The sequence below is a fragment of the Mus caroli genome, unplaced genomic scaffold, assembly GCF_978045245.1.
Source record: "Mus caroli unplaced genomic scaffold, Mus_caroli_1 scaffold_2, whole genome shotgun sequence".
Taxonomy (NCBI): Eukaryota; Metazoa; Chordata; class Mammalia; order Rodentia; family Muridae; genus Mus; species Mus caroli.
This window is the reverse complement of record NW_028227257.1, coordinates 164,090,642-164,115,713: the sequence shown is the minus strand read 5'-3', so window position 1 is coordinate 164,115,713 and position 25,072 is coordinate 164,090,642. Positions and strand designations below refer to the sequence as shown.

General features: G+C 37.5%; 1 protein-coding gene across 4 annotated transcripts in view; it reads left to right on the top strand.

Annotated features, from left to right (window-relative positions):
* The window catches only part of Plxdc2 (plexin domain containing 2), a 395,182-nt gene that overhangs the window by 366,614 nt on the left and 3,496 nt on the right, over window positions 1-25,072 (top strand). For all 4 annotated transcript variants that reach the window (XM_029470933.2, XM_021154117.3, XM_021154114.2 and 1 more), the window contains one exon: window positions 5,222-5,382. In XM_029470933.2, the coding sequence (XP_029326793.1) occupies window positions 5,222-5,382 (161 nt within the window). The remainder of the gene's footprint in view (window positions 1-5,221; window positions 5,383-25,072) is intronic.

Sequence of the window (25,072 nt, the reverse complement as noted above, 5' to 3'; positions counted from 1 at the left end):
AGACTGGAAAACATAGGCGAGACCCACTGCCTTGCAGGTGCTATTCTTCAGGACACACCATATGTGTGTGTGTGTGTGTGTGTGTGTGTGTGTGTGTATACACTTGTCTATGGGTTTTTGTTTTGTTTTGTTTGCTCGTTATTTTGTTTTTAGGAAACTTACTAAATCTCATGAATGGAATGTCACAATATGCATTATGGCAGTATTAGGTATATTGAGTATACTTTATAAATTGCTTTTAGGTCCTTCTCATCCTTGAAAACTTTTTTTGCCAACCAGATGGCTTAATAAGTAAAAGATGTTGATATATAAGCCTTGGAGTCTGAGCTCAGTCTCTAGAACACACTACATAAAGGTTAAAAAAAAAATCCAACCACAATTTGTAAGGTTGGACCAATCAGCATACATCACACACACACACACATATGTTAACATGCATGCGCACATGTAATGTACTCCCACACAGACATAGACATGTACCCATGCAAGCACACATGTGAAAACACACATACACCATAAACATTTTTAAATATTAATAGACTAATACACATCTAGAAAATGTGAACCCCTATATTAATAACCTGAAAACTGAGTTACGAAAAATTAGAAAATGCATAAGTCATCAGGGGAAAACTGAATTCAGTCAAGGTCATGACAGTGAGTATAAAAAGTAAAAGCAGAGGCTGGAAACAAACATGCTCCAAAACTAGATCAATTACGAGGGAAACTTCCAAAGGAGAATCAGTTTCGTTAAAAATTTTATCATGTGATTTTTCCATTACTTGCTTTAGTATATAAATGGTTTAAATTATATTCCACAAGGAAAGTGGTGTGCCTGTGTGTTTTTATTCAAAACATGGATCATTGATATTTAAGGCATTTTTAGTTCAATTTCATTCCAAAGGAAGAACATTTTGGCAATGTCTATGTAAGAGTTATGGATTTTGAGCAAATTTGTACAGGACTTTACCCAATCTACCAGGCCTTCAATCCCCCAAAGATATTAATAAGGTATGGAATGTATAGGCTGGTGTATTTCACTTTTCGGCCAGAAGAAGAGGTAGTTCTAATGGGGATACCATTTCAGAAAAGAATTTTTAGTTTTACTTTATTCTCAGACTTTGAGGATTGGTGAGATTTGTTAATAGACACTAGTCTCTTTAGCAATGTGATAAAATATTTTATCATATTTGAGATGCCTAATGCTTAATGTACATTATCATTATTATGCAGCAATGAACTCTAAGAAAACCATATTTAAAGAAAAACAAAACAAGAAGACACAGTTTTAAAATTCACCTCTCTGCTTGGAAAAAATGTGAAACTTTTGTCCTTTCACCAGACCATCTTTTTCCTTTCTCTTTGTTTTTTTGATTTTCTTCCTATTAGCTCATCAGTTATGAGTGTTATCTGGAATAGAGTAAACAAATCAATAAGTCTTGGCTATTTTCTACATTTAGAAGAACTCTGTGTGTTCACTGTATGGTGACAAAATCTCAGGCAGCAATAACAAATTGCTTTGACAGATGTGACAATTGTTGGTCCTCTGTGTCTGAATATTGATCATCATTCTATGAACTCTTAAAAGCCACAAGCCCTCCATGGGTCACTCAGAACACCACATAAGAGTGTGTCACCTTTGATAGGATTGATTTTCTATGCCCCGTTTATGTTTTAAATCATTTCTTAAACATTATAAAAAGCTTTCACTGTGTGGGCTTTTAATGTGTGTTTCTAGTATTCACTTCTTTGGACTGGAGGTCCCATTGTGTTGTCTCGCTGCTTTTTATCATTAATCTCTCTTAGTTTGGTACTCAATAAAAAGATAAAGGAAAGACTGAATATTTTAATTATCTCATATATATTATTGTATTGATAGTGGTTTGCTTTGGGGCATGAATTCTTTTATGATATTTCCAAGAAAAGCATAAGAATTTTGATCTCATGACCAGATTCCTTGCAACCATACTTAAACATTCCCCATTTACAGACTCTATTGGGCAGCACAAGAAGTCTATACCTGAGGTATGTGCAGGGTTTTCTTTGGCATGCCTCTCTGCCAATTTAATAGATCAATGCTGGTTATTTTACAAAGATGACTTTTTAATTTATTGTCTTTTCTGAGGAGATATTGGTTTCAGTTTGTTTGAGTGTTATACCTTTAGGTGCATGAATTAGTATCCAATAAAAGGTGTCACCGAGGACTTGCTTTTACTTTTTTTTACATTTTAGTTTGGCTTTGAGATATTCATAATTTTGATGACTCCTGCATGTTGTCTACAAATAGCCATGTGAATATCCTACTGTATTGTTTGAGAAGTAATGAAAAATTGAAAACCAAATGGAGAACTTAGAATCCAAATACATCAATGCAGATAGATGTTTCAGTTCAACAACCTTTAACACTCCAATATCATCCTGGTATCTGTGGATCCCCAGTCTTAGAAAGCAGTAGGAATAAAGGAGCTTTTTTTTTTTTTTTTTTTTACAGTATTTATACAATGATGTGGGAAGGAAAAATATTGGTTAAATTATATGGGAGTAGAGAAATATGTTCCCAATATATATCTTTTGTCTCACACCATACACAATCAGTAGGAATTGTTCTAAAATTAGCATTAACATGTTTTGTAATATTTTGGAATTAAATGTGACATTTCTCCTTAAATTTATTGATCTTATGAAATAATATTTGATACATCAGAGTCACTTGTTTTTAAGATGTAGTCATAACTGCATACTAATTAGAGAAGCCAAATGTCTAGTTTTTATGGTGGTAAGAATCTGTCACTATAATTACTCTCAAGTGACTTCATATAAAAAATAAGGTATTAATATCACAGCTTAGCATTAAGTAAACACTTACTGCATGCCAGGTGCTCTCCCTAAGAACTTTGTATCCTGATGTTGTACTCTTCTAGGAGCTATGGAGGAATACTGTCTTTGACATCATAGTATGGTCTGGGCAAGTAAGGACGAGTGATGAGGTCACTTGCTTTCATGGAAATGTCTTTCCAGTAGCTGTCACCTGATTTCAAAGTCCTTCATTATTCCTTCACTTTTCATCCTCTGTCACTCTCAACTTGCTATTTTCCTAAACTCAAGAAAGTGCTTCTGATTGCCAGCACTGGCCTGAGCCTCATGAGAGGTGTAACCAACACTCTTGGGAATGAACTGTCAAATTATTTTTCCTTTGCTTGAAATTACCTGGTTTCTTTTTTTCCAGAATGATATGCCAGACTCATGAGGTCACATGAAAGGGAAGAGACATGCTTAGAGCTAAGTGAGGAAATGGCTGTCAGATCCGAGGTTTACAGCCTGCCCTCCTTACTTGAGTCCACCTCTAATTTAGTAACTTTGCAGCTTTAGCACAGGTCTTAATTTCCTGATGCCTCTGTTACATCACCTGTTAAAGTCAGGGATGATAATGCCTACCTCTTAGAGATATTGATTGGATGTATGCAGGACAACAAACATGCATCTGTATATGGCAACTTTATATCATGAATTGCTCTTGAAATTTTATATTATTTTCTAGTTAATTTATGGAATGAAAGAAAACCCTCTAGGATTTTGAGTATTTGGACTTAGAAAAGAATCACTGAATATGGAGGGTCAAGCAAGTCACAAATAATGACAGAAGAAAAATAAAGTGAGATCTAGGATTAGGCCCTGATTACGGGAATTAAGGAGAGTAAAGGATTGTGTGAGGTTTCTTTGCTTTATCTAGAATTCTGTTCACATAGAATTCTGTATTTTACTAACAAATTCTTAAAGTTACAAACAACCCCCCCAATGCTTATCAATGCATTCAGTGAAAAGATATCTAAAACAAAAAAGCAAAAGAGTAAGAATAACACAGAGAAAAACTACTAATATAAAGACTAAGCTAAGATATCTTGTCCATATTGAGATTTTGCTAATGACTAAAAAATATCAATCATATTACACAGTAACATACAGTTACCCATATGGTAAAAATAATTTAGGATGATCTCAAAATGACTGAAAATCAAAAAATCACAGTCTTAGAACACTCCAGATATTATTTTATGTGGTTGATTGACTTGGAAGTCATCGCATTGGAAATTAAATTCCTCCTTTATCTAACTCAGAAAATTGGTATTGTACTGGTGTACAACTTATTAGAATTTATAGAAAATTATACCAGGCTGCAGCATACTGTAATCTTTTCATGTGCTGTAGTTTTCCCTTTAGGAAATGATGAAACCTTTTGAGAGACTCTTTGCCTCCACCTGTTTTGCTTCCAAAACTCTTTTCAGTTTAAAACAGATTTTGAGAATTGTACTCTGAGATTCATGAACAGCCTTTCTAAAAATGCCTGAGTTGCAAACAAAAAAAAAAAATTGAAACTCCTCCATGTAAAAATCCATACAGAACGTAAGATAGTTTTTTTTTTTTGAAAAGTAGTCATTTTGGGCAATAACAGTGTAATTTTGATGAGAAAGACAGAGAGGGAGACAGAGAGAGACAGTGAGAGTAAATGTATAGTAAATAGAATCTGAGATGCTTTTCAAACTTTGGGGACTTTTAATCTATTAGTCAAACAGGGCTCTGTGAGAGCCTCAGTCACTGCAATGAGATCCCTATCACTCATGAACAAATGTAAGCCTGTGCTTGTAGTCTCCCCAGGTTAAGCCAATCTAGCCAATTAGAATCATTCAGTTACTGCCAAAGACCCTGACTCCAAAATCAAGACTAGGAGCAATTGAGGAAGTCACCTGACATTGATCTGTCCCTCACACCTACATACATACAAGTTTACACACACACACACACACACACACACACACACAGAGAGAGAGAGAGAGAGAGAGAGAGAGAGAGAGAGAGAGAGAGAGAGAGAGAGAGAGAGAGAGACCCCCAAAAAGTGATTAGTTCTGTTTTTTAAACTTGAAATTGAAATTCTACTACAGGTGCTTCAGATTCAGCTAAGCAGTAGAGTGCTTGCCTAACATGGTTAAGTCCAAGGATTTGGTCCCTAGCACCATTAACAACACTAAATTTATATTTAATCATTAATATTATGGGGATTTTTGTTGCTTAAACTTCAGATATTAGCTGTGTGGAAACACACAAGCCTGAACTGACATAGTAAAGATTCAGTGTTACTTCCTTACATTCATGAATTTTGCACAAAGGAAATTTTGATTTTAAGGGTACATATATAAAGGAGCCTGACAGCTGGGGTCTTTTTCAGCCTCCACAGATGACAGTGCAGCTGAGAAGAAAGGAGGAACCCTCCATGCAGGCCTCATTGTTGGAATTCTCATCTTGGTCCTTATTATAGCAGCGGCCATTCTGGTGACAGTGTATATGTATCACCATCCAACATCAGCAGCCAGCATCTTCTTCATTGAGGTAAGTGCTAAGTTCAGCCATGAGAACCATGCTGGTGGATGGGCTGTGTGAGCTAGCAACCACCCCCTGGATTTAATGCTTGGCACATGATTTGTCAGTGTGAGGCTGGCTGATCTAACACTCACTGCACCATCACACATCCATGCTGATAAATCTACTTCGGATGATGAGGTCAGACCTCCTATCTCTGAAGCTCTTGAACAAATAAGCCACCTTCCCTTTAGAGACCTAAGAGAAAATAGAAACCATGCTTTCCAGTGCTGTTATACAAAATATGTTAGCCAGCTGTTCTCCCAGTCCTAGGAGGAAACCCAGCCTACGCTGGAGAGGGAAGACTTGGCTTAATAAATTATCAATTGAAATTTGGTTATATATAATACAATAAAGTAGGTCTGTCCACAAAAGGCTTATAAAAGATACAGAAAATACAAGTTCCACTGCAAAATGACAGATATAAAAATAAGATATTATACAGTACTGCCATTTTGTATAACATGAATACAGTTAATATAAATAAATGCACACCCATTCTGTATAAATGCACACCCATTAGTCCACAGTAAGGTTCATTTGACATTCCTCTATCCTATCCAGAATATAGATTTAGCTCCAGTGCCAGAAGGAACATGGATTATGTACAGGGGCCATAGACAAAAGGGAGTGTCTAGGAAGCTAGGGTAAGGAGCCTTGAAACCACTAGATACAATTGGCCTAACCAGTTCTTTTTAGCCCAAGAGGATTTCCTATTTTTAATTGCATCTTTCAAGGTAGGACTGTGTAAGAGCATTCCTCTTCCAACACCAGACAATATTGAAATACTAGAGGGACAAATGGGATCTGCCCTTGCAGAATTGTGTTTGAATTCACTGCACGATACATGGGAAACCAGCTTGGAATTCTGTTCACTTGTTGAGTGAGAGATTAGGATGCTTTCACAACAAGAATGTGAGAATTACTATTGACCCCTATAATTGGGATGGCTGTCTATAGATAAATTAGATAATTTTGTCAAAGTCATAAGTGGCTCTCTTTTATCTCTAGAAAAAAGTGTGGTCTCCTTATGTGGCTGTGCAAGGCATTTGCAATACAGATTTTATCCATCATTTCCATCTTTCTGTCATGGCTCTCAAGCTAGGAGTGGAAATTACCATCATATTTCACTGTTATCTTCTCCAAATACTCTCTGAATGTTCCATACCCTGTAGAAATTACTCGTTCTATTTCTTTCATCAACAAAGCTGTCTCCTTCCACCTCAGTTCTTAAATTCAGGTGTCCAGCACCCTTCAATGACATGCACCCTATACATGCATCTCCCTGAAAGAACATGTGGACTTGATTTTTTTTCTTTCACCCATATTTCTCTTTGACATTTATCTTTCTGTTTTGCATTAGTGCTCAATCTGTGTATGATTCTTCTACCCAACGAGACTCATAAATTTCATAAAATCTATTTAAGTAACCCAAGACTCTTTCAAAGAACAGGCATGTTATCGACATTTTCTGGAAGAAAAATAGAAAATGTCCAACTTGGAGTAAAATTTCATTTAAGGCAGACTCCAACAGGGCATCCTCATTTTACCCCATAGTTGTTGGATGTGCATCTGGCCTTGCATTTAGTTGAGAAGCTGGAAAGTTGCTTTAATGTGTCTGCTTTTCCTAGAAGAATGTAGACCTCTTCCCCAAGGTTACGAATGCATTCCTTAAAGAGCTGACAAGTGACAAGCTGAAAGTCTCAGTTGACCAGCCAGGCATCAGGCTGCCACCACCGCTTGGAGCCAACACTTATTTGAAGCTTTTAGTACACTGCAGTTTATTTTCTGACATTATGAAAAAAGAAGATGCTGTGAAATAACTGAGGCTGGGGAAATTGGCAGCACGGTGCCTGGCGTGGATATGCTGGACATGCTCGAAGCAAACTCATAGCAACACTTGTGTGTTAGCAAAATGAGACTATAAATCTGAGAGTAGATGTTTGTTTGCAGTTTGCTTTTTTTTTTTTTTTGAATCAGCCTTCTTGATTAATAACCAGAGCCTAAAATCCTGGATGTAAATGATGTTTCTGTAGCCACACATACTTACAGACAATAGAGTTAAGAGGAACTTTATGGTCTACTTAATCCTATACTCTCATCCCCATAGGAAAAGACCAAGGCATAAGAGGGTAGAATGACTTTCCCAACAGCAACCATAGTTTCACTCACTTTTCTACATATAATGGAAAGTGCATCAGTCTGTAAGTTCTATGCCTGTCTTTTTTTTTTCCTCATGAAAATGAAATTAGATCTTTATCTCACATAAAGCAAAATTAGCCAAAATATAGACCATGTACATAACTAAAACCAAACTCTTATGATTAAGTACAATAATAGTTTTTATCACTTTCAATAAAGTGTGTTGTTATTTAGATTGTGTGTGTGTGTGTGTCCATGGAGACCAGGAGTTAAAGGCAGTTTTGAGTTGCTAAAGGGGGATGCTGGGAACTGAACTAGGGTCCTCAGAAAGCAACAAATACCCTTTACCTCTGAGACATGTCCTCATCCCCAATACTAAATTTTTTATACCCTAAGATTAGTCAAATATTTCTTAGATACAACACTAAAAATGCAATTGGAAAAAAAGCAAAAAGAATTTTGTCAAAATTGACAACTTGAGAACAACAAAGCAACAACAACAATAAGAAGAAAATGGGAAAAAAATCAACAAAATTGAGAAAACAAATGTTATATGTGACAAGGGAAATGAAACTAAATTATATAAAGAATTCTCACAACAATAATAAAACATCCAATTAAAAGTATGACAATGACTTGAATACATATTTCTCTAATAAACACAAAGGAATAGACATTAAGTACATGAAAACACTATATTACTAAGAAACAAATTTAAATCTAAACTATAGTAAGATACCATTTGATTTAGTTAATTTCCTGTTCCTGTCACAAAATTCCTGGGACTAGGTAATTTCTATAGTGAAGAAACTCATTTTAGCTTAAAGACCTGAGGGTAAAAATCCAAGAGCAGGAGGCTGCATCCAGGAGGGCCTTCTTTGGTGCTACAACATGGTAGAAATGTCCAAGGCAAGTGGGTGCATTCAAGAGGCAAAGCAAGATGAGTGTGGGGCTCATATTACAGTAACCTGCTGCCAGCGACCAATCCAGTCACCCAGAAGTAAACACCAACACACTACAAGAAGGCACTATCTTCATAACCTAGCCCCAAACTCCAGTCATTTTGTGGCACTGAGGATTGAACCAAAGGTCACACCCATACAAGGCAGGTGATCTACCAGGGAGCTATTACCCAGTGCCTCTTCTCATCCTTCCCTTCCCTTCCCTTCCCTTCCCTTCCCTTCCCTTCCCTTCCCTTCCCTTCCCTTCCCTTCCCTTCCCTTCCCTTCCCTTCCCTTCCCTTCCCTTCCCTTCCCTTCCCTTCCCTTCCCTTCCCTTCCCTTCCCTTCCCTTCCCTTCCCTTCCCTTCCCTTCCCTTCCCTTCCCTTCCCTTCCCTTCCCTTCCCTTCCCTTCCCTTCCCTTCCCTTCCCTTCCCTTCCCTTCCCCTCCCCTCCCATCTCTTCTCTCTTCTCTCTTCTCTCTTCTCTCTTCTCTCTTCTCTTCCCTTCCCCCCTCCTCTCTCTTTCCATGACTTTTAATTTTTTAAAGCCCAGTCATTGCACGCCTCCTGGTATCCACCCTCCCACAGTTCTTCATCCCATTTCTTCTGCCCCTGTCTCCAAGAGGTTTCCTCCTTCAGACCTCCACATTCCCTGGGACCTCAAGTCTCTTGAAAGTTAGGCACATCTTCTCACACTAAGGCCAGACCTGGCAGTCCTTAGCTGTATATGTCAGGGACCTAGGACCAGTTTGTGAATGCTGCCTGGTTGGTGGCACAGTGTCTGAGAGGTCTCTCGAGTCCAGGTTAGTTGAGACTGATGGTTTTCCTATAGGGTTGTCCTGATTATTTAGAAATTTCATCTAATGTACCCTGATCACACTTCCTAGTCCTCCCAGTCCACTCCCCAAATCTTGAAACCTTCCCTGACCCCTCAAAAGAAGAAAAATGAAACAAACAAACAAAAAGGTCCAATTTCTGTTGTCCATATACTCATTGAAGTAAGATCAAACTCTCAATGGCTAGCCTTTTCAAGTAAACTGAGTCCTTCATTACCTGCACACCTATCAGAAGCCATTGATTGTGGGGAGCTATACTTCAGCATCCTATCACAATTTTAAAGAGTTCTCTTTGACAGCCTCCTATCTTGGATCTAATCTCGGGATTTTTCCATTTTGTTGAATGAATTGACAGAATCTGCTTAAATCATTATCTCTAAGTCACCACATTATAGTCATGCAGCTAACAGCAGCTAGTCAGTGGATGTTTATAACTGTACCATTATTAAAATTAACCAGTGTTTTCAAAACCAAACTGTAGATCCATAGTAATCAACCAGACATGTGACTCTTAAAATGTTTAATTACTAATTAAATTAGCATTTTGGCAACTATGGCTAAACATAGTGGAATTGCTTATATTACATATTTCTTGGTATAGTGCTCTTTGTTAAAATATGTTGATGTGCTTTGTCATCGTGAAAGTGATACTGCTTATTGAAAATTAGAACAGTACAAAGGCAAAAATAGAAAACCATTTATAGTAGTGGGATATAGAAATAATACCATTACTATTTTAATTGATCTACTTCTGATTGTCTTCTTTATGTAACTTAGTATTTATGGACTTAATGACACTAATTTTACTGCAGTATAAACCAATATTCTGACTAGTGCCAACTTTCTGATTTTATTATTAAGTCTTTGAATAGGCTGTCAACTATTTCAATCAAAAGTTATTCTGTAGCTGTATATTATTAAGTTATTCAGACAAGAAGTATTTTTAAAAAGCAGAAGAGCCTAATATATACCAAGAAGTCAAAAAGAGCTTTTTCTCACCCTTTAAGATGTCCTGTAAGTTCCTTATAGATTCTGAAACTGATGACCACAACCCTAGTAATGTAAAACAGCTTAGGGTTTATCTTACAGTGCATGAGGTAAGAAGGCAAAAGTCACCTTCAGCAAGTCAAGATATTGGCAGAGCTATGTCCTCGTAATTGTTCCTCATAATCTTTTCCCAGTTATTTTAACTTCTGGAGGCTGTCTGTGTTCCTTGGCTCTTGGCCCCCATTTCTGTCATTTCAGTCTGTTTCAAACACCACAGCTAACTCTGCCCCTGTTGCCTGCTTTAAGGCCCATCATGATAACATTTGACACACTTGACTCATTAATAACAACTTCTCCATCCCACGATCTGCAGTGTACCTTAGCTCATAGAAGAGAGCACTAGTGGGTTTTCCAGTTCATAATGTGGATATCTTTAGGGACCATTAGTTTGTCAACTACAGATTTAATTAAATATAAAGTAAGTTGCATACTATCAATTAAACTATTTTGAATTGTTGCCTGTGGTTCTAATAAAATAGATTAATTTTTAGCAATTTAGTCAAAATTCAATGGTGTCAAAAGTAACACCCAGTGTGCACTGATATATATTTTACAGTGAAATATTAACATGAATAAATAATTATAGATTTATTTCCTGTATTACACAGACTAAACCTATGTTCATGAACCAAAACCCATTCATCCAATCTACTTTAGATCCTCTCTTCCCAAATGAATTGTTCTTATTTCTTACTTTATAATTAGACCCTTCATGAGCATATATGGTAGGGAAGAGGTCCCCCTCCATTTCTCTATTTAGTACTGATGGAGACATATGGCCTAGGATGATCTCCATCTCCAGACACAAGGAAGCTGAAGCATCAATCTTAAATGATTTACTCAACATCTCTCATGTACTCAATGGGAGTCAGAATTTGAGCACAGATGTTCCACTTTCAGAAATCAAACCATTAACCACAGGACTGGACTGCTTGCTGCTTCTCTCTGGTAAAGAATTTTCTTCACAGTCTATAATTAGTGCAATACTTTCTTAAATGTAGTGTAATAGTATCATACTATGCTATGTCTTTATAATAGAGTTGGCAAAATATAATCATCAGAAAGAATTAAAATAAATTGTGCTGAAACTACTGCCTAGATGTGTATAAGTTGTCTTAAACACCATAACCAAGGCAAGTCTTACAAAAGACAACATTTAATTGGGGCTGGCTTACGGGCCCAGAGGTTCAGTCCAGTATCATCAAGGCAGGAACATGGAAGCATCCAGGCAGGCATGGTACAGGTGGAGCTGAGAGTTCTACATTTTCATCTGAAGGCTGCTAGTGGAAGACTCACTTCCAGGCAATTAGGGTGAGGGTCTTTTAGCCCACACCCACAGTGGCACAGCTACTACAATGAGGCCACACCTACTCCAACAAGGCCATATCTCCTAAGAGTGCCACTCCCTGGCTCAAGCAGTAGCCGTTCATGAAGTTGTTAATTATTATTTTCTATTTTGAGTAATGATGACAATGACAGGGGCTGTTATCTGTGTATTTGTTCTTGCAGAAAATATATACCCATTTTTACATATTTTATAGGCACAGACATTCCTCCTCATATGATATTTACAGGGCCTGGCTTTTAAACATCTTATTTGTAGGAAGGAAATAAAGCAAGCCAAGAGGAGCAGATCCATGGGTTACATGTTTGTCTTAAAATACAGGAGCCCCAGGATCCTCTCCCATCCTTTTATTTAGTCTCTTTCTCACTAACTTATCTCCTAAAATCCTCCATTATCCTCTGAAGATTTGAGACCAAGTATTTTCTTTGAGTTTTATGCTAGATAGCTTATATTTTTGCTGTCTGTCTGGCTATATTGTTGTTTTCCAAAAGATATCTGATTTTGATCAAAATCTGATATGTCTATATATGCTTTAAAATCTGTTTTAAAATATAGTTTGTTATCTTCAAACAAACTGGCAGAGACAAATGTTAACATAAAAATGCATTTTATATTTTCAAAAATTTGTTATAAAACTGGTACCTCTTTGCCTAGATTAGCATAACTAACATTCCTTATTAAATTTTATGATTTCTGAATATTTGTAGGCATAAATTCTGTGGTTTATTAAAAATTACAATAAACATGAGTAATAAAATCAAAATTGACAAGAAAACAAATAAAAATAATTATAAGCTCAAGGAAATAAAGCATTATTATATAATGAAAATCATATAAAATAAACATTTCCCATTAAAAACAAAATTCCAGTATTTGGAGCTGGAGAGGTGTCTCAGTGGTTAAAATGGCTTGATAACTCTTCTAGGAGACTTGAATTTAGTTTCTAGCACCTACATTAAGCAGCTCATAACTAGATGTGATTCCAGCTCCAGATGTGACAATTTTTCTAGTGCACACAAACACACACACACATACACAGACACACACACTGAGTTTAGAATATCTCATTGATAACTTAAATAATCACAAATTATTAAATGGCATTTTACTGAACTCAAGCACTAATGAGTCTGAGGCTAGATTATCTCTTTAAGAGCAGCCTAGGCTGAAGAACAAAGCCCCACTCTCTAAATGGTTTTCTCTTATTTTTACTTTTGACTGTGTCCACTACATAAATTTAAGTGATCTCTATAGCTTGGTGTACATTTCTATTGGAAAACATTAGTTTATTAAAATAAAATTGGGGGGAGGGAAGATTGAGGAAAATATTGGTTCTCTCTATACATATCACAAGTTAGAAAAAAGCTGTAATTTTTTTTCCAAATGAGGAGGAAGAAATTAGAAACCTAAAGACACAGAAATTTAACAAGCAACTGATATATTGGCCATTTGCTAGTACATTTATTTATTATTCATTGAGTTTCTGCTGTGTGCCAGCCCTACCAGAGTGAACAAGAGCTTCCCACCACATGGAGCCAATGGGCCAGTGAGTGACAAGATAATACTTATTTAAATTAGATACAGGTTCCACATTGAATAATTGGTTTTAAGTATATCTCAGTTTAGAACTTGAGGTAAGCATGATTGCTATTATCATAAGACTTTTCATGGAACTTTTGGCATGGGTTGATGAAATAAAGTAACCCTGAGTAAAATAGGTAAAGAAAACCCATTGCTAAACTAAGCAGCTAACTTCTCTAAAGGGAGAAGCAAACGACTCCACCATTCTTACATTGTGCACTCTGGCTTGATTTAAAAATTGTAAAATAATTTCACAATCAAACTTAAATACAAAGTTGAACCATTTATCTTGCATTTTGAAAATCTTTTCAAGCCGGGCGTGGTGGCGCACGCCTTTAATCCCAGCACTCGGGAGGCAGAGGCAGGCGGATTTCTGAGTTCGAGGCCAGCCTGGTCTACAAAGTGAGTTCCAGGACAGCCAGGGCTATACAGAGAAACCCTGTCTCGAAAAACAAAAACAAAAAAACAAAAAAAAACAAAAAAAAAAAAGAAAATCTTTTCATTTTTGGAGAACCAACATATCTGCCTTACGTGGAAGTTCCAAGGATTTTTGATGATCAGAATCATAGAATGTTAAAGGAAATAGAAACCCCAGAATGCATGCAAATAGAAGATTTCGTGATTTCCCCCAATGAAAGCACATGATTCCCCAAGTGGTCATCTCAAGTGCATTTCATGCAGAGCTCCATTTAATAAACCTACAGGGATGGTGCCTTTTACTCTGTAGTAAATATATTTATGGGGATACAGAAAATAACAGCATAGTTATCAATGTTAACATCACAGAGGGCGATTCTTATTTCTTATAACAGTATATTCATTAGTATTCTGATTATATCATTAAGTTACTGTAAAACCCAATTAAATACAAAGGATCAGAAGCCTCAGTGCCTGAAATGTCTGTGAGAAGTGAGATTCTGACTCAACTACAGAGTCCAATCCTGTGGAGAAAAAAAGACTAGTTAGTACAGCCTTTTACTCAGGCTGAGTGACAGCCAGATGCAAAGCTGTCACTCCAGTCCAGGACTCCTCAGCCTGGCGGGCAGTTTCCACCCTACAAAAGTCCTTGGAGCCACTGAACACTCTGTTGGTTACCTATCCCCCAAAATATTTGTGACTAACAAGAACTCATGGAGAATATGAAGTGAACACAGGCAGCCGTGTCCCTCAACTTTTCCTGGCAGTCTGCAGAGCCACGAGGAGGGAAGCCAGAGCCACGGGACCCAGCTGCTGCTGCGTGGGAGGAAGGCACGTTCCCAAGCGCTCAGTCTTGCTCACTCTGCAGCTGCTGTGAGGCTTTGGGAAGACATGAGCATTAGCAAACCCATAGAGTAAGCAGAGAAAGGCATTCCAGAGGACCACAAATCTTTCTTTATCTTGAAGTGGCACATTTCTTACAACTGAATTTTGCCTTTAAGGTACTTCTTAGTTCAATCGTTAAGAAAAGTCAAGAGGGGAAATGAGACACTGAAATAAATTACTTCTTGTTTCTATTCTTAGAGGAGGTAAAAGATGATATTCCGTTCTCATGAGCTCCAGAAAGTGGGGCAAGACATCAAAGCTAGTTGAAATGCTATTACACTCTTCTTAAAGAGTAACACTATTAGGGGGCAGTTTACAGAGCTTTAACAAAACATAAGGGGGGGGGGATGGAGTTAAGAGCAGATGTCCTAAGTTCAACTCCCAGTAACCACATAAAGGCTCATAATCATCTGTAATGGGATCTGATTCCCTCTCCTGGTGTGTCTGAAGACAGCTTCAGTGAACTCACATACATTAAGTAAATAGTTAAAAAAAAAAAACAAAAACAAATAAACAACAAAAAAAGAAGCAGAGTAGACTGCAAAAGGTTATTTCAAAAAGAGGGCCAGCAAGATGGCTCTGTGGGTAAAGGGGCTTGCTACTGAACCCAAAAACCTGAGGTCTATTACAGGACCTCACACGTAGGACAGACTTAATCCTCTAAGTTGCCCTCTGACCTCACACACACACACACACACACACACACACACTTCTGATGTCTATGATTCTAATACTAGAATTTGTCATGTGTATCACTAGATAATTTGGGCTATCATGTAGACTTCATAGTGATTACTTTTTAAATACAGTCATCAATAAAAGATTCATTTAATAGCCATCATCTTTCATTTACTTTGCTGGTATATGTTCACTTAAATTTCCAAAGCTAAAACAATGTTTCTAATTCAATGAAATAATTACTTCATTTCACTGGTAAGAATTATTAAAAATACTGAATAAAATATCTTGTATTTCATTGAGCTTTCTACTAAATTCCTTCTTAATTACTATATTCTAACTGATTATTTGAATGATCAGTTAGCCACACCACTTTTCCCAACTGTCTCTGCTCTCTTAAAAAAATGAAAGAAAAAAAGAACCCCCGAGTATATGTACCTAGAAAACGTGATTACTGTAGTCAAACAATGCATCGTACATATCACTTTGCTAATTATTTTTGCGTGTGATTAGTGCAATTACCATTAAACCTTAAATAGATAAAAATGTGTGCTAGCATGTTAATTTCATTCAGCACTACACAAATTTAAAAATGTCAAAATATTGCTGTCATTTCAAAAGATCTATTTTTGTTCTACTCTGGCAGGGAGACATCGCATAAAATTTTTAAATAGTGTAAGCTCATAGGCTTGATAGTCTAAATTTTTTCAATCAGCCTGTTCACTAGTTGTGTGATTAAAACACAGACTAAAAAACACATGTACTTTAGGGTACAGACTACCTGTCCTTTTACCATCCCTGTAGTCAAAGCTGCTGAGAACCAAATCTGCCAGCTCTTTGTCTTGATTTAGAAACACATTGGTACTCCCAACAGCAATAACTTTATAAAAGCAGTTTCTTGAGGAACTTGGCCTGTCATACCATTGGAGCAAGAGGCACTAACTCACATTTGATTTTACTAGAACATTTATGACCACAGTAGCATTGTCTTGACTGTTGGCCAAGTCACTGGGTAGCATTCAACTAGATTGTTTCCAAACCCGCTGCAGATTACTTTTTTTTAGAGTAAATTGCCTGTCTGATAACAAATTATTACTCAATTATATACTTGTGCCCATTAAGAACCCTTAGAAAGCAGTTAGATGGTTCTGTCAGTGACGCTGAGAGGAGGATACTGAGCTGAATTTGGGTCTTTACAGAGGATGTGGAATGGGGTTAATTCAAGAACCATGTGAATGATAAAAATAGAGTTTAAGTTTTCCTTTGTCTGTCTGAAAATACTTTCAATCAGTTCTTTTGAATACTCACTGTTTCTGTAGTGAGATCAGAAACTGTGTTACAGAGAGAGAGACCGAGAATCCAAAAGTTATCTGGAAACTCCACATTCTTTCGTGGTAAGGAAAGGGACCTCTCAATTAGTAAAGCGAGAAAGAAAGGACTCAGTAGTAAATAGAGGACATCCACACAACCTGCTAATTCAATTTTCTAGTAAGAGAAGTGGAAAAATCAGAAGGCAAAGTTATAAAGACAGAGAGTGAGGGGTGAGATGACGCAGGTTGGCTTTGAGTTGATGACCAAATCTCAGTTGGGCCTTTTCACAGAAACAACAAGGAAAGGAAGAAATGCAGGTAGGACCAGCTGAAATGAGAAGAAATAATAAAATGCAGGTGAATATATCATCAATTTGCATAAGGAAATTGAAAAATGGAAAGTTCTGAAGTAATATAGAGTGCTGTCATGTCACAGGAGAAGGGAGGGAGCTAGGCCTGATGGCAGGATCAGTGTGGGCTTAGGAAAAGTTTCATTAAGGGGATAGGGTAAGAGGAGGAGGGGAAAGGGGGAAAGGTGAGAAGGCATGAGTGTCTCAAAGTGTTTGCAAAGGAGAAAGTGGTAACATCACCTGCTAGCTGAGACAAGAACATTGGACAGAAAACAAGTAGACAAAAGAAAGAAATTTCAGATAAGAAAAAGCATGAATTCTAAGTAAAAATAGAGGGAGTTGTACAGAATTGGGGGATAGCAGGAGGTGAATGTGGGACCTGAATATCTGGTTAGCGGGCATATCGTGAGAATGCCACAAGCAAGCAGTAGTCTAAGCACTGATGTTCTTTGAGGTTGGACTACACTGGGTATGTGACCTTTCCACAATAGCTGTAGAGGCTTAGAATCTGGAATCCAAAAATGTAATAGCTAAGAATTTTTTATAAAGATGATGAAAGTTTATCTATAATTTCTTGTCATATAGATGAGAGAGCTACTTGTGAATTGATTGAAAATGTTCCAAGGCCGACAGAGTGTGAGGCAGAGACTGGGAAAATGGCAGAGACTAATGATAGTCACTGTTGTGCCAAAGGATATAGGGCAGTATAGGTTTGTGTGATCCTAAGATCCCCAGGTGACTGACTGCTTTGAGGCCAAGTTGTATAAGGTCTAATGTGCAGTGTCAAAGGGGTTCGATTGAATAAATTCAAAATACCCTGGAAGAAACATTGAGATAGAAAAGGTTACTAAAGTTATTGAAAGGGACAATCAAATTACACAAAACCAGGGACTGAGAGTTTCTGAAGACCAGGAATATTCCCCCACATAGAAGTGCCAGAGTGAAGTTCATCAGTGGTGAGCTTCATTCACTCTGGCTACTCTTTATAGCATATTTATTCTGTTCATGGAACTATCTTTACTGAGTCAACTTCAACTGAAAGGCTTTTCCTTGAAACTCATAGCATATGTTGAGTGTTTTCGGTGGGTATTTGATCTTATACACTTTGAATGCTTACTGCTGTGGTTTGGGATACCACTACTTGTTAGCATTTGTTAAGCTTTTACATGCAAATGAATGACTCCCTAAACACTGTCTGTATGCTTTTAGTTTAGCAGATGTTTTGAATAGACATGTGAAAAGGGTAACTTCATTGGCTGACTGAATGCATTCATTGATAGTCATTATCATCATGCCCAGTTAGGGTATCAAAGTGTCTGGCAATAAATGAGAAAGTCATGAACATAGCATATCATTCAAGAATATAGAACCTATACAATAGAGTAAACGTTCTGCAAATTAACACCTACATTCATTATGAGTCTTTTTGTCTGTACCGTTTTATTTTATTGTAGACTAAGGTTTGGGTCCAGGTTCAGGTAATGAGGGAGTTTTGTCTGTTTACAGGAGGCATTTCTGGGTAAAATTTAAAATAAGATTAACTTTTTAATAGCATTATATGCCAGAAATTCTAAACCATAGTAAGGAAAAAATATTTTTTTGCTGGAAAAACTTTACCAAACTAATTGCTAAAGGGTAGAGCCTGCTACTATTGTGTTTTCTTATCACAATGTTGATATGAACATAAGCTTAGCATAATTTTATTATTTGTCCACAAGTAAGTGGACTGCTACATGGATGATTATCCTAGAATACCCAGTTGTATATTTGGTCCATAACTCTGTGACAAGCATCCATTTAGAGAGTGAAATTGGAGTACTTAGGATGCTGGGTACTTGAGTTAAGCACAGAGTTATCTTCAGCTCATAAGATAGTACCTTGTAGAGGAATGGATACAGAAATTATGGTACATCTACACAATGGAGTACTACTCAGCTATTAAAAAGAATGAATTTATGAAATTCCTAGCCAAATGGATGGACCTGGAGGGCATCATCTTGAGTGAGGTAACACAATCACAAAGGAACTCACACAATATGTATTCACTGATAAGTGGATATTAGCCCAAAACTTAGAATATCCAAGATATAAGATACAATTTGCTAAACGCATGAAACTCAAGAAGAATGAAGACCAAAATGTGGACACTGTGCCCCTTCTTAGAATTGGGAACAAAACACCCATGGAAGGAGTTACAGAGACAAAGCTTGGAGCTGTGATGAAAGGATGGACCTTCTAGAGACTGCCATATCCAGGGATCCATCCCATAATCAGCTTCTAAACGCGGACACTATTGCATACACTAGCAAGATTTTGCTGAAAGGACCCAAAGATAGCTGTCTCTTGTGAGACTATGCAGGGGCCTAGCAAACACAGGAGTGGATGCTCACAGTCAGCTATTGGACGTATCACAGGGCTCCCAATCGAGACGCTAGAGAAAGTACCCAAGGAGCTAAAGGGATCTGCAACCCTATAGTTGGAACAACATTATGAACTAACCAGTACCCCGGAGCTCTTGTCTCTAGCTGCATATGTATCGAAAGATGGCCTAGTCGGCCATCACTGGAAAGAGAGGCCCATTGGACTTGCAAACTTTATATGCCCCAATATAGGGGAATGCCAGGGCCAAAAGAATGGGAATGGGTGGGTAGGGAAGTGGGGGGCGCTATGGGGGACTTTTGGGCTAGCATTGGAAATGTAATTGAGGAAAATATGTAATAAAAATATTAAAAATTTTTAAAAAAAGATAGTACCTTGTACATTTGCATGAAATTTGTAGACTCAAGGTGAAAATTTTGGTGTCACAGTTGTGTGTATGAGAGTACAGGACTCAGCTTTTAGTTTAGTTGTTATAGGAAAAATCACCCTCTGAGTTTGGTGAAGTTCACTTACGTGGCAATATTCTTTTATGTTCCTGAATCTTCAGGAATGTGCATCACAAGATACACTTTCAGTTTTCTGTGTTCTTATTTTATGTGACAATCTTTTCTAGTTTGACTTAATTGTCAATTTGACACATACCACCGAGAGTTATCTGAGGAAAACCTCTACCGAGGAATTCCATAAATCATATTGAATATATCTCTCATGATCATTAATTAATAGAGGAGGGACCAACCCATTGCAGGTGACACCATTCATAGGTAGGTAGTCCTGGACTCTATAAGAGAGCTAACTAAGCATAAATTTATGAGCAGTATTTCTCTCTGGTTTCTCCTTCAAGTTCCTACCTTGTGTTCCTGCTCTCACCCCTCTCAGTGGTAGACTTTTCCATCTCCTAGGTCACTTTGTGTTGAAGTGTTTTATTACAGCAACAGAAAAGAACTTAGAAAAGTAATTTTTTTTATTTTTCATATTAGCGAATGTCCTTCTGAGATTATTACTAGAAGGAATAGTCCGAAGCACACAAATAAGAATCCACTCCTGGTATCAACTGTCTTTGGTACTCCACTGCAGTAGACATTTCAGAGTTGAGCAGTTCTTGTCTTCTGGGCCTTAGGATATCTAGAGAGAGCAGGAAAAAATAGACACTATATGATACATAGACAGAAGCTACCCCCGTGTTTCCAGAGTACATCAAGAGAGACTGATAAAATACTAGACATATCTGAACTAGCACAGCAGGGTAAGAAGTGACTTCTAATCTGCACACGGGCATCTGGACCATTTTCCTAGACATAAACAGAAATGGATGGTGTGTATAAGTAATATACATAATAAATGATACACATACACTTAATGATAAATTAAGTGGCACCCATGATTGAGGGAATCCCCCAGACAGTTTCAGAGAAGGAAATGATAGATATGGATGAAGAACAGTAAGTAGATAGTGGGAAGTGTTTGGGCTCACTGATCACTGGCTCTCTGGGGGACATTTATCAAACGTGTTTGCCTGAGCCCTGCTTGTGAGCATGTAAGTGAGGTCACTGGGGCCTCTCAATATCAGCTATGTTTTGACTTCCCTCCCTCAAAGGGATTTTAATTTCAGTCTGCTTGGAAACCACTTCACAGTGAAAGAAAATAAGACACTAAGTGCTTGAGATGTAGGGGTTGAAAGCATTCCTCCTCACATTGAATGTCTGAACTCGGAATGAGCTGACTTAGCAATTAAGAGCACTTGCTACTTTTGCAAAGGGACTAGGTTTGGTCTCAGCACCCAGGCCAGGCATATCACACAGCTCCCTGGAACTTTAGCTCCTAGGGGATCCTAGCGAATATGACACTCACTCTCTTTTGGCCTCTCCAAACAACACACACACACTCATAGAAAGACAGAGACAGAGAAACAAGGGAAGAATTATAAATAAAAAATAAATGAAAAGTCTATTTAACTTAGCAGCCAATGGAAACTCATTTTCTTTATACTTTCAATACATTAGCTTTAAAGAAAAAAAAACATGCTGTATGATTTTTGTCATTGTTAATGGATATTTTTGAATATCCATTTGTATCTGAGCCAGTGGTACTTATTGCTCATATTTCTAGATCATCTAAAAGACAACTTTCAAATGAAGAAAAACTAAAGTATGAAAAGCAAGAAATATATAAAATGTTGACAAATTCAGTCACATAGGTATTGAGCTATTGCTGGCAAGTCATGGCCATTTCTAGAAAATTAAACTTTTTTTTTTTTCAAGGAAAGAAAAACCTATAATCCACGAGGCAGAAAGATACTGCCTCAAACTCAAGTCTTGTATTTTTAAATTAGATGGCAAGTTTCACTGGCTGGAACTCAGGGCCAGTATTTTTATACAGCTGGATGCCAAATATAATACAGGTCACTTAAGCATATTTGAATTTCAAACAAAAATGAGTCAATTTTTGTTTAAATTTGTGGGATTAAACATAGTTTGAAAAGTGGCTTGTTTATCTGAAATTCAAAGTTAACTGGTGCATTTTATAATTGTTTGTTATGTCTTGAAACTCAGCCTTGTAACTCACTAAGCCAAGAAATATTCAACACAAAGTAAGAAAAATAGTGAACGACTATGTTTGTAGGTATGAAAAACAAAAATATACCCTTCCTTTTCCCAGTCAACATTTATCAAAGGTAAATGTTAAAAGAGCCAATTTGGCTATCAAAGAAATGTGTGTTTAGTTCCCTGGTCGGTCTGTGTGCTAGGTACAGAGGGTTAAAGTTCATTTTCCTCCCCTTGTCTTGAGACAGTGTTCTTGTTTTAAGTTACCATCCAGAATCATGACCCTTAATCTTCAGGGATGACTCATAGTGCAGCAGCCATAGTACTGGGGGATGACTAGGAATGCTGACTCCTAGGCCTCCCACACCCACCTGAAAATGGGTTCCTTTGAGTTTAGTAGGCTCATAATAAAGCATGAACACTTAAATGCAAACATGCTTAATGAAAGAAATCATAAAATATTTTGAGAGAGAGAGACAGAGAGACAGAGACAGAGAGAGAGAGAGAGAGAGAGAGAGAGAGAGAGAGAGAGAAAGAGAGAGAGAGAAGTCAGCCTGTTGGAGACCGGTAAGCACCAGGTGAGGTTGTACTACTGAAAAGAGACTATGGTCTTAAAAGGTTTTAAAAGAATATTCAACATCTGTTTCCATCAGTTGCTGGGTGAGGCCTCTCTATAACAGTTATGCCAGGCTCCTGTCGTTAAGTATAGCAGAATATAATTAATAGTGTCAGGGGTAGGCTCCCTATCATGGCATGGGTCTCAAGGTGGACCAGTCATTGATTCATCCTTCCCTCGAGTGCTGCACCATTTTAACCCCTGCACATCTTGAAAGCAGGACAAAGGGAAAGTAGAAGGTTTTGTGGTTTGTTCATTGGACTGACCTAGACACTCTGCATATACGTAATTAATTAATTACAGCAGTTGTGCAGCTTGGTCCTCGTGTGGGACTCCTAACGGCAGGAGCAGGGACCGTCTCTGACCCTGTTGCCTGCCTTTGGGACCCTTTCCCCATACTATACTGCCTTGTTTTAACCTCAGTGAAAGACGCCCCAGTCTTACTGCAACTTGATATGCTAAGGCTGGGTGATATCCATGGGAGAGCTCCTCTTTTTTACAGAGAGAGGAAGGAGGAATGGATAGGGGTAGGTAAAGGAGAGAAGGACTGGGAGAGGAGTAGGGAGGGGAAATTTCAATCAGGATGTAAAGTTTATTAATTTAAAGAAAATAGTTTTTAAGAGGAGAGTAAGTAGAAACGAACCTCTCTGTTCTTCAGTTCCTTTCATTTTCCAGATGAGGAAACATAACAAAGGGCCCACCATTTCCTTTTCCTAAGCCTTGTGTTTGGGAGTGATTCCAACCACTTGCCACTTCAGGTACTCACAGAGGAAAGCAATAGGAAATACAAGGACCTTAACTTTATGCTTGTCAAAGACTGCTGTGCATTTTGTTAACCTAAGTGCTGATTATTTTCCTTTCCAGGGCTATTTAAGCCTGGAGAGACCTGTCTGTGTCCTCTGTGCACCTGAGAACAGGTCTCCAGGAACTGTTTTGTGCACACTGCTAGCTGAATGTATCCCACAGGTTTGTTTGTGGATCAACTAATTATCTCTCCATTGACCATTGAGACAGATTTGGACGACTCTTCAGTTACTAGTGCTGAAGGAGTAATTAAGGAGAATTCAGCCTACCTGACTTACCCCAGTGCCACAAATCACTGTGAATATTTTCTTCTGAATGTAATTAATCACATAACTTCTCAGAAATTAAATGGAAGGCTACCTGACTCTGTCTGAGGGTGCTATACTCTGGTTATCTGTAATAGATTCACACTACATTCTGGTTTGAATATAGGGTTTTCAACATGCATTCTGCTTTACCAGCAAGTGACCCTGGAGTATCTGCCAGTTCCTATAATACTTTGAGTTGGCCATTCTTAAAAGAAAATAGATTTGGCGATGCCTGGGTCTCAAGGAAGAAGCTCAAAGAATCTCTTCCCTATATGGCTGATTTACTCTCCTCAGACATGTGAGTTCACTATGGGACCAAATCAGTGCCCAGGTTTCCAGTCTCCTCTGTCCAAGTCCTCCTCAAGCCATTGGGTAGATGTTTCACACTGCAGCACCAACACTAAGGACTTTTCTATGAGATCAAATACTTACTCGTCCACTTAAAGTCATAGTTAAATATTATTTTCCTCTAAACATGTAGTGGAACAGCTGCAGACAGATACAGAATAACAACGTTAGTAAATACCAATGAATGTAACTTCCCTATATATTTAGGATTTATATAATAAACCAAAACAGGAGGGGTGGTAGTTCAGTAATCACACACAAGGGTTTTATTATTGCTGTTATTATTCTCTTTACCCAGATTCTAAGCAATTCAGGACAATTATAAAGATCCTAGATTCTTGAAGGAGACATTAGATACAAGTTTGAAGATAGGAAAAAAAGTTCTAAAGACATCACATGACTTAGTCACCATAGTGTGGTCTCAGAATGGCATTGCCTATGTCTTTCTGGAGGTCTTATAAAGGACAGCAGATTTTTGGCAAAGTTTTTCCACTTTCCTTTGGGTTTTTTAGTTATGAAACAGAGGCATCAAGGGAACTGTGAAAGAACAGAAAAAAATTAAAAAATAGAATAAATCTCCTCCATACCAAACACAGACTAAAGATTTGGTTCATGCATACATATCCCAGACATGCTGGAAGTGATAGCAGAAGGTTTTTGTTTTTACTTTTGTTTTTGTTTTTTTGGCATTTACTTCATGAAGCAAAATTTTTGTGGTGTGGAGCCTTTCTTTTGTGGCATTTTGTCAATGCTACAAATATTTTTCAAACATTCGGGTTTTCAGTTTATAGTATTTAGCTTGTATGTATTCTAACACATTACTATGAGAAATGCCATTTCTTTTATATAAGATTTTTAAGTTTTGTATGAATGACCACTATCTTGGGTAATTTTTCATTGTGCTTTATCAATTTTACTCATTTTTACTAATGAGATGTAGGAGGGTGGTGAACAACTAGATAAGCAATGATGTGTGACATGGGACCTCAAGGGATTCCAAATCATCATTAAGTCTTTCTAGCTTCATTTCTAAAATGAATAATAATAAATCAAGGGAAATAATCTTTAAGTATATGAAGAAGAAGAAGAAGAAGAAGAAGAAGAAGAAGAAGAAGAAGAAGAAGAAGAAG